Source organism: Doryrhamphus excisus, linkage group LG4 (genome assembly GCF_037039965.1).
Source record: "Doryrhamphus excisus strain RoL-2023G ecotype Guam linkage group LG4, RoL_Dexc_Guam_v1.1, whole genome shotgun sequence".
Classification (NCBI taxonomy): domain Eukaryota; kingdom Metazoa; phylum Chordata; class Actinopteri; order Syngnathiformes; family Syngnathidae; genus Doryrhamphus; species Doryrhamphus excisus.
The window spans coordinates 23,251,945-23,266,498 of record NC_136360.1 but is presented as its reverse complement, the minus strand read 5'-3'; the positions used below and the strand labels follow the sequence as shown (position 1 = coordinate 23,266,498).

The following is a 14,554-nucleotide window of genomic DNA, read 5'->3' as shown; positions in this document are numbered from 1 at the left end:
CCAAAACAAGCTCCAAACTAATCATGTTTGTTTTCAAGACAAAATGTGGTTCAAAATAAAACAAAGTCAAATTTGGAGTCTGTGGATGAGATGTTGTTGTACAACTGTCTCTTTAAGAGAAAGAGTATATCAGAACTTATATAGAAATATTATAGTTATAAAAACATTCAATACAAAAACTCAAGTGCAGAAATTGAACTAATAAGCAACGTTATCCGTAGCGTGTATTCTTCAGCAGTGCGCTATAACTACTTCTCCAGTGTGTCTTGTGTTTAGGGACCATAATTAAGTTTTGTGTTCGAAACCACAAAACGATAGTCGTAAACCCAGGACCACCTGCACTGGGTGACTAACTAAGCACATTTTAATGTTGTGTACAGTACATGTTTAATTGTAAACAACAGAGTTGGTATTTCTAGTCATGCTGGAGGACGGATAAGCCATTTATTGGATATGGTTTGCTTGAAATAAACACGGATACTGTCCATTTTTACAGTAAAAAAATACTTCATCTCGGCCGCAGCTGAGAAAACACCCCGTCTTCTTCACTATGCATGCATGCTTTCCTGAAATGAATGTATTTTTTTTTTAACCAATTAACTTCTGAGAAGGAAAGGACTGCAAATCAGTTCCAGATGTACTGACCCGAGCGAGTTCGTGTGGCCTAATTATGCATGAGAACCAGAACAATGCCTATTTTTTACAGCATTAAATATCATTCTCCTGTTATCTTACCGTTCCCTATCATAAAATTTCTACATTATCAGCGGCCAATTTGAAAAAAAAATGTTTTTCAGGAAAGATCTTAAACCACATGAGAACCGACCTTACCAATGAATGTAACGCTTTTACATCATCAAAAAGACACAAACACATATTTCACGGCTCAAAGTATAAAAGCCGCAAAGAGGACATCGTAGTTTTGAAGAAACCCTTTGCCCGTTGCATCATGCAGTGCGCCATCAATGTCAACTCCAATGCAAACAAACTTGTGGGATTTTACAAGACCACCAGGGACCTGCGGTAGGATGTGGAAATATGGGTTACTACCCAGAGGTGGAGAGTTATGGCTATAAGGCAGCATTTCTACAAAGAGTAGCACACTTGTAATAGGCACAAATTGGTCCCATTGAAACCGTTGTTGGAAGAAAGCAGAAACGCGCAAGCCACAAAGTATTCTTGAGCCCACTGGAAATAAATATTCTGCGGAAATAGGAACAATAGTCCGATTAAAAGGTGTACCTGATTTGGCTAGAGAAAATGAACAACATGGATAATTGCAGTAAGAACAATTTTAAATCGCTAACCACCGGGGAACTTTGAGGAACGTCTGACCTGTACGAGGCCTCAAGGAAGACGCAGGACACTTATTGGGGACCTATTATGCTCATTTTCGACCCTTTGGATTGAGTTGTGGACTCCCACAGAGCACAGAAAGCTTTGTTGATCTTCCAGTATCTGCACCTATTCCAGCTGTTTTTCCTTAGACTTTAATTTATTCCATCCACGACCCGCCCACTTCGCTATGATTGGCCACTCTCAGCTTGTACAGCTTGTACAACCCATATAAGGAAGGGGGCTACTCACAAGGCTCACTGTTTCTGAAACCGGGCGGGCGCTCAAAGCCATCGCAAACTTCTTTCAGGCATCACTTCCAAATGCACAAACCTCATTATCTGGAACTTTGGTATCGTTTAATTCTAACATTTATGGGGCAGAAAAGTAGAAAAAGCATAATAGTTCTCCTTTTAGCATTATTTTTTGCCACACTTTGTTAGCAATATAAATCTGAACAGCGTGGAATTCTAGCAGAAATCGGAAAAAATCCGGCTCCAAATTTACATAAAACCTCAAACTTCAGCAAGGAAAGGATGTAAGTTTTTTGTCTTTGACCTTTTTTCCAACACCGTGTTTCACAAAAAGATAAGTTCGACAGGTTTTACGTTTTATTATGAGTTTATTTTGAGTGCTAGTCATTATTGTTATTATTTTACTTTTGACAGCAGCTAATTTATTTGTATGTTTGTATGATTACCATAATAATTAAGCATATTACAATAATATTCATTTCTTCCTCACAAGGGTCGTGTGGGTGCTGGAGCCTATCCCAGCCGTCTTCAGGCGAGAGGCGGGGTACACCCTGGACTGGTGTCCAGCCAATCACAGGGCACTTATAGACAAACAACAATTCACACTCACATTCATACCTATGGACAATTTGGAGTCGCTAATTAACCTAGCATGTTTTTGGAATGTGGGAGGAAACCGGAGTACCCGGAGAAAACCACAAGAGAACATGCAAACTCCACACAGAAATGGTGGAATTGAACTCTGGTCTCTTAACTGTGAGGTCTGCGCACTAACCACTCGACCACTGTGCAGCCCACTACATCAAACTATGTCATTGAATTTTACAGTTTTGTTATTGTTTTTTCACAGGGCACATATATACAAACAACCATTCACACTCACACTCACATTCATACCCATGGACAATTTAGAGTTGCCAATTAGCATGTTTAGCATGTTAGCAAACTAGCATTTTTTTGGAATGTGGGAGGAAACCGGAGTACCTGGATAAAACCTACACATACATGGGGAGAACATGCAAACTCCACACAGAAATGGCCAAGGGTGGAATTGAACTCAGGTTTCCTAGCTGTGGGGCCTGTGCAATAACCACTTGTTCACCGTGCAGCCTTATAATAATATATATATTTAAAATTATATGATTTATTCGTATTTTGTGTTGATATTCTTTTCTAACACTGTCCAGGTTTTTTTTTTTTCTTTCTTTTTTTGAACTTGAATCTGATGGCTGCATGGAAGTGTTGGTCTGGAGCTGCACTCCTCTGAGCGTCTTTATTCTTTAAACATTGTAAATCATTTAACCGGGGCCAAAGATGAGGTTTCCAAACTGTTGCAAGCCCCAATGAATGCAAAGAGTGCCAACATGCTTCTCGGCACATAGCTTCCGGCATGGGACTAAATAAAAAATGAAACTGTTTTCTTCCTTTTTTTTTTTTTTTTTTTAAGAGGAAAAGAAAAGATTAGAGAATTCACCGGGACTCACCACACAGGGGCTGGCGAATTTCATTCAACTGTCACTTGAGAGCGTTGGCTCAGATATTAATTTTGGCAGAAAAGATAAAGAATGGATGATAGAGTGTGAAGTGCCGAAACAAAGAAGAAAAGCTGCAAAGACCATAAACAAGAAACTGCTACACTCCATTTCAATTAATTCCTTTATAAGGACCTTTTCAGGATTTATATTTCGTTATTTGTCTTCATGTACGGGAAAATCACAGACAAAACAAAGAGAAATGTATAGATCAAGGGTCTCAAACATGCGGCCCGCGGGCCAAATGTGGCCCGCAGGACACTAGTTTAAGACCCCTGCCTTGATATGAAAGTTTAATGTACGTTTGATTAATGTTCATGTTAAAGGTTAAATAACTGTTAATAGTTATCCTCCCTATCCGTGTGGAAGTGGTAGGTTTTTGGCTATTTAAGTTGAAAGGAAATAAATTGAAGGATACCGTTTAGGTGGCTAGCTCTCTAGTTTAGCGAGTTAGCATGTGTCTCAAGACCCCGCAGTTGCGCAATATGTTGTAAATAAAAAGTATAAATGTGACTATAGTCGTGTTTTGTCATGTCTACAGGGCTCTAATAATGCTTTGTTCATTTTAATCTGAAAAAAAAAATTTGTCTACCCACCAACTATATGTGGTTTCTTAAGTTTTTATTATTATTATTATTATATTTATTTATTACTGATTGACTGATTTTTATTCTTGATTTGTTTATTTATTTTTTATCTTATTTTGTGCAGAAAAATAAAAATTAAGATATTTGAGAACAGTGGAATATTTTATCAGAGCTTTTATTGTAGAAAATCGGAACCAAAGCACTGAAAAAGTTTGTATATTTTTCTGTTTTTAATAAATGCGTTTTTTTTTTTTTTTTGGCCCAGCCTTGCCCAGACCCTAGCTCCAGTGGTCCCCAGGTAAATTGAGTTTGAGACCCCTGGTATAAATAACTATGCTGGAATATATCAAATAAATCCATAACTGGCCTAGTATTCTACAGCCATGAACAGGAATAAAATATATGAAAGGTTGTGTAATATGGATTTATTGTGCTATGGTTCTTTCTCTTTTGATTAAAACGTCCCCATCTCACTGTGATTTATAAGCGTGAATGGCAAGGAAGTGAGGGACAGGAGGGAAGAATGACATCATGCTTTTCTGCTGAGCGTGTCGGAAGTGAGCGACTCACTCGAAGCCACTCTGCCCGTCTATTGTGTCGCCGTGAATACAATCATCGAGACTACGTTGGTGAATTGCATTGGGAGAAAACAGAGTATTTCCCACGGTGGTTTGTAAATGATGATTTACATATTTGAATAATATATAACGGGTGTCAGAATCATCAATTCCTAACCGCTCTCCACACACGCTCTGTTGAGTGTTATTTTCTATTATTGTTTCCATTTATTGGGTGATTAATAATAATAAAGGTAATTCTACAGGGTCAGGCAAAATGATCTGACACATTTGTAGGTTAAATAAAAGGCAAATAAAGTAAAATATTTTCAAAAAGTACATATAATGCCATTTTGTTTTGTTTCTTTATAATGCAATTTTTTCATTTATTTTCCAAACGCTTATTAAAACAAACCAATCTGTAACTGCAACACAACGAGCGTTCCGTTTGCACTTCAATCTCGGTAGACATGATCCCGTACCAGCTCCAAACACCATCTTGTTATGGGATACCAACTTCAGAGCTAAATCAACCGGCCGACCTCGCACCGACAGAACTGATTAAATTTTGAAAACAGAATGAAACAGAATATCATGATATGTACTTTTCCAAAAATAAAAACACTTTGTTGTTACTTTACTTTATTTGCCTTTTATTTAACCTACTACTTTATGTGTCAGATCATTTTGCTTGACTCTGTATTTAATATCTGGTGGGTTGTATGTCTATTTAGAACAAGGGTCTCAAACACGCGGCCCGTGGGCCAAATGTGGACTGCAGGCCCCCGCCTTGATATGGATGCTGTATGGTATCATGTACCCAGAAAAAATTATTACGTTTGATTAATGTTCATGTTAAAGGTTAAATAACTGTTAATAGTTATCCTCCCTATCCGTGTGGAAGTGGTAAGTTTTTGGCTATTTAAGTTGAAAGGAAATAACTTGAAGGCTACCGTTGAGGTCGCTAGCTCTCTAGTTTGCGAGTTAGCATGTGTCTCAAGACCCTGCAGTGGAATGTTTTATCAGAACTTTTCTTGTAGAAAATTGCAACCAAAGCGAAGTTTTTTAATTTTTTTTGTTTTTAATAAATGTGGTTTTTTTTTTTTTTTGGAAAACCTGATGCGGCCCAGTCTCACCCAGACCCAAGCTCCAGTGGCCCCCAACTAAATTGAGTTTGAGACCCCTGATTTAGAAGATTATAAACAAGTTTTCTAAGCGCTAACTACATACATATTTTATGTATAAATAAGAAAGTCATTACTACTTATCACGGTCATGATAAACGAGGTCGTTTCACCAATACATGTGTGACAAAGGGACTGAACGGGAAGATTGTTAGATTTATGTACGACTAAAAATGATTTTTTTTTACCCTCAGAAAAGCCCAATCAAGTAAACAAAACATTTGCTTGTCACCTGCCTGTGTGGATTTTTGTTTTCCTGCAGCTGAGCATAAACACTCCAGAATCATGTGACCAGGCACTCCAAACCCTCTTCGCAATCAAAGCAAGACAGCTCGGTTGCAACATGACAACAATCAAGGCCTTTGCACGCAGCCTGTCCTCAGGAGGTTTTAGCAGGATGTTGTACAAAAAGTAGTGCACTGGGTTACTTGGGGAAAACTATGTTGCTTGTTACCGAATAAAAATACACCGTATGACTAACCTCCCAGTTGATTCAAAATTAAGCAGAAAAAAGTACAAATGTAAATATACTTTAGCACAGGGGTGGGCAAACTACGGCCCGGGGGCCACATCCGGCCCGCCAAGTGTTTGAATACGGCCCGCCCAATCTTTCCAAAGTATTTCATTTAAACTCAACATACAACCTGGCATCATGGCCTGAGCCAACCTTTTGATGGTTTTATCAATTTTGTTTTTTGACATGGTCTATTGTTTACAAAGTGCTCCTGAAAAAAGGGACATAATAATAATAATAATAATAATTATTATTATTATTATTATTATTATTATTATTATTATTATTATTATTATTATTATTATTATTATTATTATTATTATTATTATTATTATTAGATTATTATAATTATTATTACAACTATTATGATTATTATAATTATTATGTTAATGCTAATTATTATATTAATTATATATAATATTATTGTTCTATTTGCATATTTTACATAATAATAATATAATTATTATTATTTTAATTTTATTGTAATTATTATAATATTTTATTATTTTAAAAATATTTAAATATAAATATAAAATAATAAATAATAATAGCAGATTGCATGACAATTTTACAGATACAATAATACCAGGTGGACTGTTACGTGTAAAATATATAGTCTGCCCCCCCCCCCCCCCCCCCCCCCCCCCTGTCGTTCAGTACTTACATAAGGCGTGAGAGCCAGTGAGCAGCTGTGATAGCAGCAGAGTGATAACAGGCAGCAGGAGTGGCAAGGACAGGCGAGCGACACTCCTTGTGGCCATCTTGGTTCCAGTGGGAGTGGATTGGGGGTGGGGTGCAGGGAGGGAAGGGGTGGGTGGTATCTTCCACCTGGCTGGAGAGCCGAGGCGCCAACTGCACTGGGATGATGGACTTCTGCAGGCAGGATGGTCTGGCACTCTGGAGGAAGAAAAACACACAAAGATGTGCTATAACCTTCAAATTGTTGACGACGGTGTGAAGTCAGCATGGCGTTCTTTGAAATGACATTATTGGAAACAATATAACACCAACTAGTACAGCGCTAAGCTATTTGAACTATGACTTGTTATGAACCAAAACCATTTTTCTCTTAGTTATATCACTAACAATGGAGTCACTGTTTCCATCTGTTACTCTATCCTCATTTCATGAACCTGCTGTTTGCCGCTTTGTAATTAAAAGAGGAAGTCCAGACCCAATCTCCATTAATCCTCCAGAAACGTGATTTATCTTACCGGAGTGTGGTGGCGTGCAGAGCAACCACGTTGTGATTATAGCGTCCTCAACTGAGAAGGTGTGAATAATGACACAAATAAAGAGCGTGTTGGGAGGGATCAATGACAAGATTGGAGCGTCTAAAATGAGGGAATATCACTGGTATTTATTACCCAATTTCCCATATTTACAGGCTTAAAGTAAAAAAAAAAAAAAAAAATTATATACCATATTTTCTGGACTATAAGTCGCTTCTGAGTATAAGTCGCACAAGGCCAAAAATGCATAATTAGGTAGAAAAAAATATACATAAGTCGCACTATAAGTCGCATTATAAGTCAATAAATTGACAATAAAAGCACAAATACTGCAGATTTCAGAAAACAAGAAGCAATGAAGTCTGTAAAATTAAATAATTAAAAAAAAATAAAAAATTTGTTACAACTATAATGATGAAAATGGTAATATTAATGATGACTATAATAATGGTGATAATAAAAACAATAATAATGGTAATAATGATAAAGATTATAACAATAATGATAATAATGATAATAACAATAATAATATTATTATTGAGATGGGGACATTATATTTGCCCCCCCCCCCCAAAAAATATATATATATTTTACAAACTACAAAGGCAAGTTATAATATTAATAAAAGAATAGAGAACAGGCTGAATAGGTGTAAGATATGCTAACACGATGGTTATTTGCTACACAAAAAATAGGAAAATAGAAAAGGTGTCCAGTGTTTATGTTACATAAACAGTTTTTTTTAATTTATAAGTCGCTCTGGAGTATAAGTCGCAGGAACAGCCAAACTATGAAAAAAAGTGTGACTTATAGTCGGAAAAAGACATACATATATATATATAATCACAGACATGATTGGTCTGAACCAAAAACTATTAAAATATCAATGTGAACATGACCCCCTCCCTCACTTAACCCCCCCACTAACTTGGGTACCAAATACCACCCAGAAGTGCATCCACTTTAACAATTTCAAGCCAATGTGAACGTTACTTTGTCAACAGCCTTAACGTTAGCGAGCTAATGCTAACAGAGGCAACAGGGAACGCCCGATCGCAGACCTAAATAGCAACTAAATGCAGCCCAACAAAATTATATCCCGGTCAAACTCCGCTATTACTGATATATATGAAACCCTATTCGGGAGCACAGCACACAAAAACATTCCCGAGTTCCCCGAGTTGTCTCGAACACAGCTTAATCGTAGGATTGGAGAGAGATGAAATATATACAGTCAAACCGATCAGGTGATAGTGTGGAAGTGGTTGTTTATTAACTGCATCTTGAAACAAAGGTGTAGTATACTGTACATCCATTAAGTAAACGGTAAGACAATATAATGCAAACAAATTTCCAATATTCAGAACCTCCTGCAATTTCAAGAAAATATTTCAATACGTGAACAATAACAACGAAAAGAATGGCGGTCTTTGAAAAGCTTGGTTTCGCTCTCAACACCAGACCGGATCGACATACAGCCTGTCTATGGTCGTTCTTCTCTGCCCGGCAGGCAAGGGAGGTCATCGGTATCGACTAAGGGGAGTCCAGACACATGACAAGCTAAATTGTCTCGGTGACTTAGAAAGTGATGTGCCTTTTGTTCTCATGGTAAACAATGTTGGCGGTAGAGGAAACCTTGCCATGCCTGAGGGAGATGACTCTATCTGTGTGCAGAAGATGGCTAGGGTTATGATTTATGGTCGTGTCTTTAGGGCATGCCTTTTTTATCTGCACTTCTGCTAGGTATACAAACTTCACAACACAATTACAACACCTATTGTTGTAGAACGTGCAAACTGAACATAACCTAAGGCCGCGTGTGGGCTTCTGCTTAACCGTGTTTCTGCATGACTCTCTAGGCAGCAATTCAATGCTCAAGTAGAAAACAAAGACTGAAGAGATAAGGCAGAACGTACACTTATTTAATGGGGCGGTGACACGTTCTTAAAGATTAACACCAAAGGAATGCTTTGACCAAGAAGTATTCATCAAATAACTTGTCTGTATTGCATTCAGGAAAGCTGGGGTCTTTAACATTCTGAAAGTGCAAGCACATCGATTAATAGTCCGCCAATTACTCCAATCGCTTACATGTTGCTGGACCGTGTTTGAGAGGAAACTAAATTCAGTAGTAAACATAACAAAAATCAAACAGTTTTGCAATTATTGCACTTAAGACTGAACTGAAACCTATAAATATTTAAAGCACAACATTGTGGGACACCTGGTCCTACAGTTTTTGGATGGAAACAAGGTACTTGAAGGTATACCGTCCATTAATCTGGATTATTGTATAAGAGGGTCACGGTTCTAGTTCATCCTAAAGGTGGTTTGATTGACTTTAGGTCATAGTTTGCCTTGATAGAGGATAAATTAAGGGAGGTATAAGGTGTCTAGCCTCAACCCTTCTTTGATCAATCAGACTGGAACACTAAACATCTGACAGTCTCTTGCAGTTCCAGAGTGAATGATGGCGGTCCCCAGTCAGTCAGTCTGACTGACACTACAGTATTTGCACGGATATGAGGTATTTGAAGGTATACCGTCCATTAATCCAGATTATTGTATAAGACGGTCACCGTTTGATTTACTTTAGGTCATAGTTTACGTCACGGTTCCCATAAAGTTGGTATAAGGCATCTAGCCTCAACCCTTCTTTGATCAATCAGTCAATTAAGAGGTGCATCCAAAGACGAGTCCCGGTCCCTCCAAAAAAAAAGACTGGAACATTAAACATCTGACAGTCTCTTGCAGTTCCAGAGTGAATGATTGGCGGTCCCCAGTATTGGCACTACAGTATTTGGATGAAAACAAGGTACTTGAACGTATACCGTCCATTAATCCAGATTATTGTATAAAATGGTCACCGTTTGATTGACTTGAGGTCATAGTTTACGTCACGGTTCCCATAAAGTTGGTATAAGGCATCAAGCCTCAACCCTTCTTTGATCAATCAGTCAATTAGGAGGTGCATCCAAAGACGAGTCCCGGTCCCTCCAAAAAAAAAGACTGGAACATTAAACATCTGACAGTCTCTTGCAGTTCCAGAGTGAATGATTGGCGGTCCCCAGTATTGGCACTACAGTATTTGGATGAAAACAAGGTACTTGAACGTATACCGTCCATTAATCCAGATTATTGTATAAGACGGTCACCGTTTGATTTACTTTAGGTCATAGTTTACGTCACGGTTCCCATAAAGTTGGTATAAGGCATCTAGCCTCAACCCTTCTTTGATCAATCAGTCAATTAAGAGGTGCATCCAAAGACGAGTCCCGGTCCCTCCAAAAAAAAAGACTGGAACATTAAACATCTGACAGTCTCTTGCAGTTCCAGAGTGAATGATTGGCGGTCCCCAGTATTGGCACTACAGTATTTGGATGAAAACAAGGTACTTGAACGTATACCGTCCATTAATCCAGATTATTGTATAAGAGGGTCACCGTTCGATTGACTTGAGGTCATAGTTTACGTCACGGTTCCCATAAAGTTGGTATAAGGCATCTAGCCTCAACCCTTCTTTGATCAGTCAATTAGGAGGTGCGTCCAAAGACGAGTCCCAGTCCCTCCAAAAATGACTGGAACATTAAACATCTGACAGTCTCTTGCAGTTCCAGAGTGAATGATTGGCGGTCCCGAGTCAGTCAGTATGTAACTGACTGACTGGCACTACAGTATTTGGATGGAAACAAGGTACTTGAACGTATACCGTCCATTAATCCAGATTATTGTATAAGAGGGTCACCGTTCGATTGACTTGAGGTCATAGTTTACGTCACGGGTCCCATAAAGTTGGTATAAGGTGTCTAGCTTCACCCCTTCTTTGATCAATCAGTCAATTAGGAAGTGCGTCCAAAGACTAGTCCCAGTCCCTCCAAAAAAAAAGACTGGAACATTAAACATCTGACAGTCTCTTGCAGTTCCAGAGTGAATAATGGCGGTCCCCAGTTATGGGACACTGGTCCGGCTATAAATTAAGCTCATTTCCAATTCTGACATTGATACTAATGTGTTGTATGTAACTGATATAACAACCGGAGAGCTCGATTTGAAACCGAAAGAAACCAGCAGCCATAGGCAAACAGGCCGTTTGAGTGTTTTCGACTTAGATGGTCAGACAGTAAAGAAACCGCCATTTTCAATCAAGCACCACATACACGATGACCTTTCTGATGCTTGCTTTCTGCCTCCGGCTGTTTAATGTTCAGCCTATAGCTGATGACTCTCCCAGTGCAGCCTTTTAGCTTAGATTTAGTTTTTATGCTTCAGTCCGGCATTACAGGCTTTTACCTCAACCAATTTACTGCCTTTCATTGATCCATTCACCGTACCCCCCACCCCCACCCCAACTCCCCTGTAGAGGACAAGCAACACATGCAGTCTGGAGCCTCTGCAGTGTGTTAAAGCACATGTTTGTGTTATGGCTGTTCTTTTATGGCTGGCCTCACATACACTACCGCTCAAAAGTTTGGGATTACTTCGATATTTTTTTTAATATTTGATAAACAGGTTGTCTATGCCTTATATGTCGTATTTTGTCTTATTATGTCGACTATATTGGGTAATAGGAGTATAAAGATGACTGTGGGGTGTTATTTCATATTTAGAGGGCTTTCATAATGTTTGAAATTGTATTTAGAAGGTGATAAACATGTTTTATATGTCTTATATGTCGTATTTTGTCTTATTATGTCGACTATATTGGGTAGTAGGAGTATAAAGATGACTGTGGGGTGTTATTTCATGTTTAGAGGGCTTTCATAATGTTCAAAATTGTATTTAGAAGTTGGTAAAAATGTTTTATATGTCTTATATGTCGTATTTTTGTCTTATTATGTTGACTATATTGGGTAATAGGAGTATAAAGATGACTGTGGGGTGTTATTTCATATTTAGAGGGCTTTCATAATGTTTGAAAATGTATTTAGAAGGTGATAAACATGTTTTATATGTCTTATATGTCGTATTTTGTCTTATTATGTCGACTATATTGGGTAATAGGAGTATAAAGATGACTGTGGGGTGTTATTTCATGTTTAGAGGGCTTTCATAATGTTCAAAATTGTATTTAGAAGTTGGTAAACATGTTTTATATGTCTTATATGTCATATTTTGTCTTATTATGTCGACTATATTGGGTAGTAGGAGTATAAAGATGACTGTGGGGTGTTATTTCATGTTTAGAGGGCTTTTATAATGTTCAAAATTGTATTTAGAAGGTGATAAACAGGTTGTCTATGTCTTATATGTCAGATTTTGTCTTATTATATCGACTATATTGGGTAATAGAAGTATAAAGATGACTGTGGGGTGTTATTTTATATTTAGAGGGCTTTCATAATGTTTGAAATTGTATTTAGAAGGTGATAAACAAGTTGTCTATGTCTTATATGACATATTTTGTCTTATTATGTCGACTATATTGGGTAATAGGAGTATAAAGATGACTGTGGGGTGTTATTTTTAATATTTAGAGGGCTTTCATAATGTTTGAAATTGTATTGAGAAGGTGATAAACAGGTTGTCTATATCTTATATGTCGTATTTTGTCTTATTATGTCGACTATATTGGGTAATATGAGTATAAAGATGACTGGGGGGTGTTATTTCATGTTCAGAGAGCTTTCATAATGTTTGAAATTGTATTTAAAAGTTGGTATACATGTTTTCTATGTCTTATATGTTGTATTTTGTCATATTATGTCGACTATATTGGGTAATTAACTTGGATTAGCAGCCATACCAGGAGATTGATGCAGAGGACTGACAGTTGTTGATAGTAGGCCTCTATGCAAAAATTTACATCCTTCTTTGAAAATCATCTCATTCATTTTCATTGTTTGTGAAATGGAAAAAAATGTTTGTGAAATGCAGGAAAATTTGTTTTTCTTTGGAAAACAAAGACATTTGCAAGTGATCCCAAACTTTTGAGCGGTAGTGTATGTGTATAATTCATTCTAACTTGAATTTGCATCTGAAAAGAGTTTGTTTTTGGCATAAACTAAATATGCAAAGCACACATTACAGCAGGAAAAAAAATCATTTATATAACCCGCTGTGCAGTATCATACATTCAAATGAAGCAAATGGTGTAGATACGTACTTTTACAGAGAGAATAAGTAAAGCACGAAGGTAGATGTCTAAGTCTTCTAAATATATCTCCCTGATCAAAATAGTCATCTTTCCAATCCTTCAGCCACCCCACCCCCCAATTTCCTCCCTCCACTTCCTCCCCCCTTCAAACTCATGCATACTAAACTATGCTTGCATTGCAGATGTTCAGCTGAGAATCACATGAATTTGCATGGAACTGCAGGACTATTATGTAAATGGCCGAGTGTACCTCCCAGCATCACTCTTTCATTCCCATCCAGTGGATCCTGCAAAATCTGTATCAGAGGAACTTGATACGGGGCACACCTGTCATTAGTTGCTATGCGTAGGGAAGCCCCACAGGAGGCAGAAGAAGAGCTTACGCAACAAAAACACGCAATCCCGAACAATGCCTGAAGCGTTTAAATTTTAAGTGCAACGTACATCAAGGGCAAGCTGCTCCACATTTGTATGCGGCAGGTAAAGCGGTAAGTCAGAAATGCAAGTGAGAGCTTGGTTCTGTATAAGTTACAGGAATAAATCCATCCTATCTTTACTAATGAACATTCCGGAGTGTTTTGCAAAATTGGTTAAAATTAGCTAATGTTTTCCACACCATGTTTAAACTGGGATACGTTTTTCGGCGTGGTTGTTCTGGAAGGACACTGGAAGGATGGAGTTTCCACAGTAAGAGATCCAGTAGAATGCCTGTGCAAATTGGAAATGTAGGAATATGAAGTTTGTTGCAGCGATTAATCAATGATTAATCTATTATCCAGTTAATCAACGGCTATTTTGGAACTGGATTCATAGTTTTTTTGGTTTAAAAATGTAAATATGCTCTGATTTCAGCCTCTGAATGTAAATATTTTTAATTTTCCTAGTCATCCATGAAAGCAGATCTATTATCTTTGTGTTTTAGGCACAACAAGATAATAATAATAATAATAATAATAATAATAATAATAATAATAATAATAATAATAATAATAATAATAATAATAATAATAATAATAATAATAATAATAATAATAATAATAATAATAATAATCATCATCATCATCATCATCATCATCATAATCATAATCATCATAATAATCACGAAAATCATAATGATCATAAAAATCATAATGATCATAAAAATCATAATGATCATAAAAATCATAATAATCATACTGATCATAAAATCATAATAATCATACAAATCATAATAATCATAAAAACTATAATGATCATAAAAATCATAATGATCATAAAAATCATAA

General features: G+C 37.1%; 1 protein-coding gene across 11 annotated transcripts in view; it reads right to left on the bottom strand.

Annotated features, from left to right (window-relative positions):
* ptprsa (protein tyrosine phosphatase receptor type Sa) overlaps window positions 1-14,554 on the bottom strand; it is a 312,838-nt gene that overhangs the window by 168,603 nt on the left and 129,681 nt on the right. For all 11 annotated transcript variants that reach the window (XM_078790398.1, XM_078790401.1, XM_078790402.1 and 8 more), the window contains one exon: window positions 6,628-6,860. In XM_078790398.1, coding sequence (XP_078646524.1) covers window positions 6,628-6,724 — 97 coding nt within the window. In that variant the 5' untranslated portion in view covers window positions 6,725-6,860. The remainder of the gene's footprint in view (window positions 1-6,627; window positions 6,861-14,554) is intronic.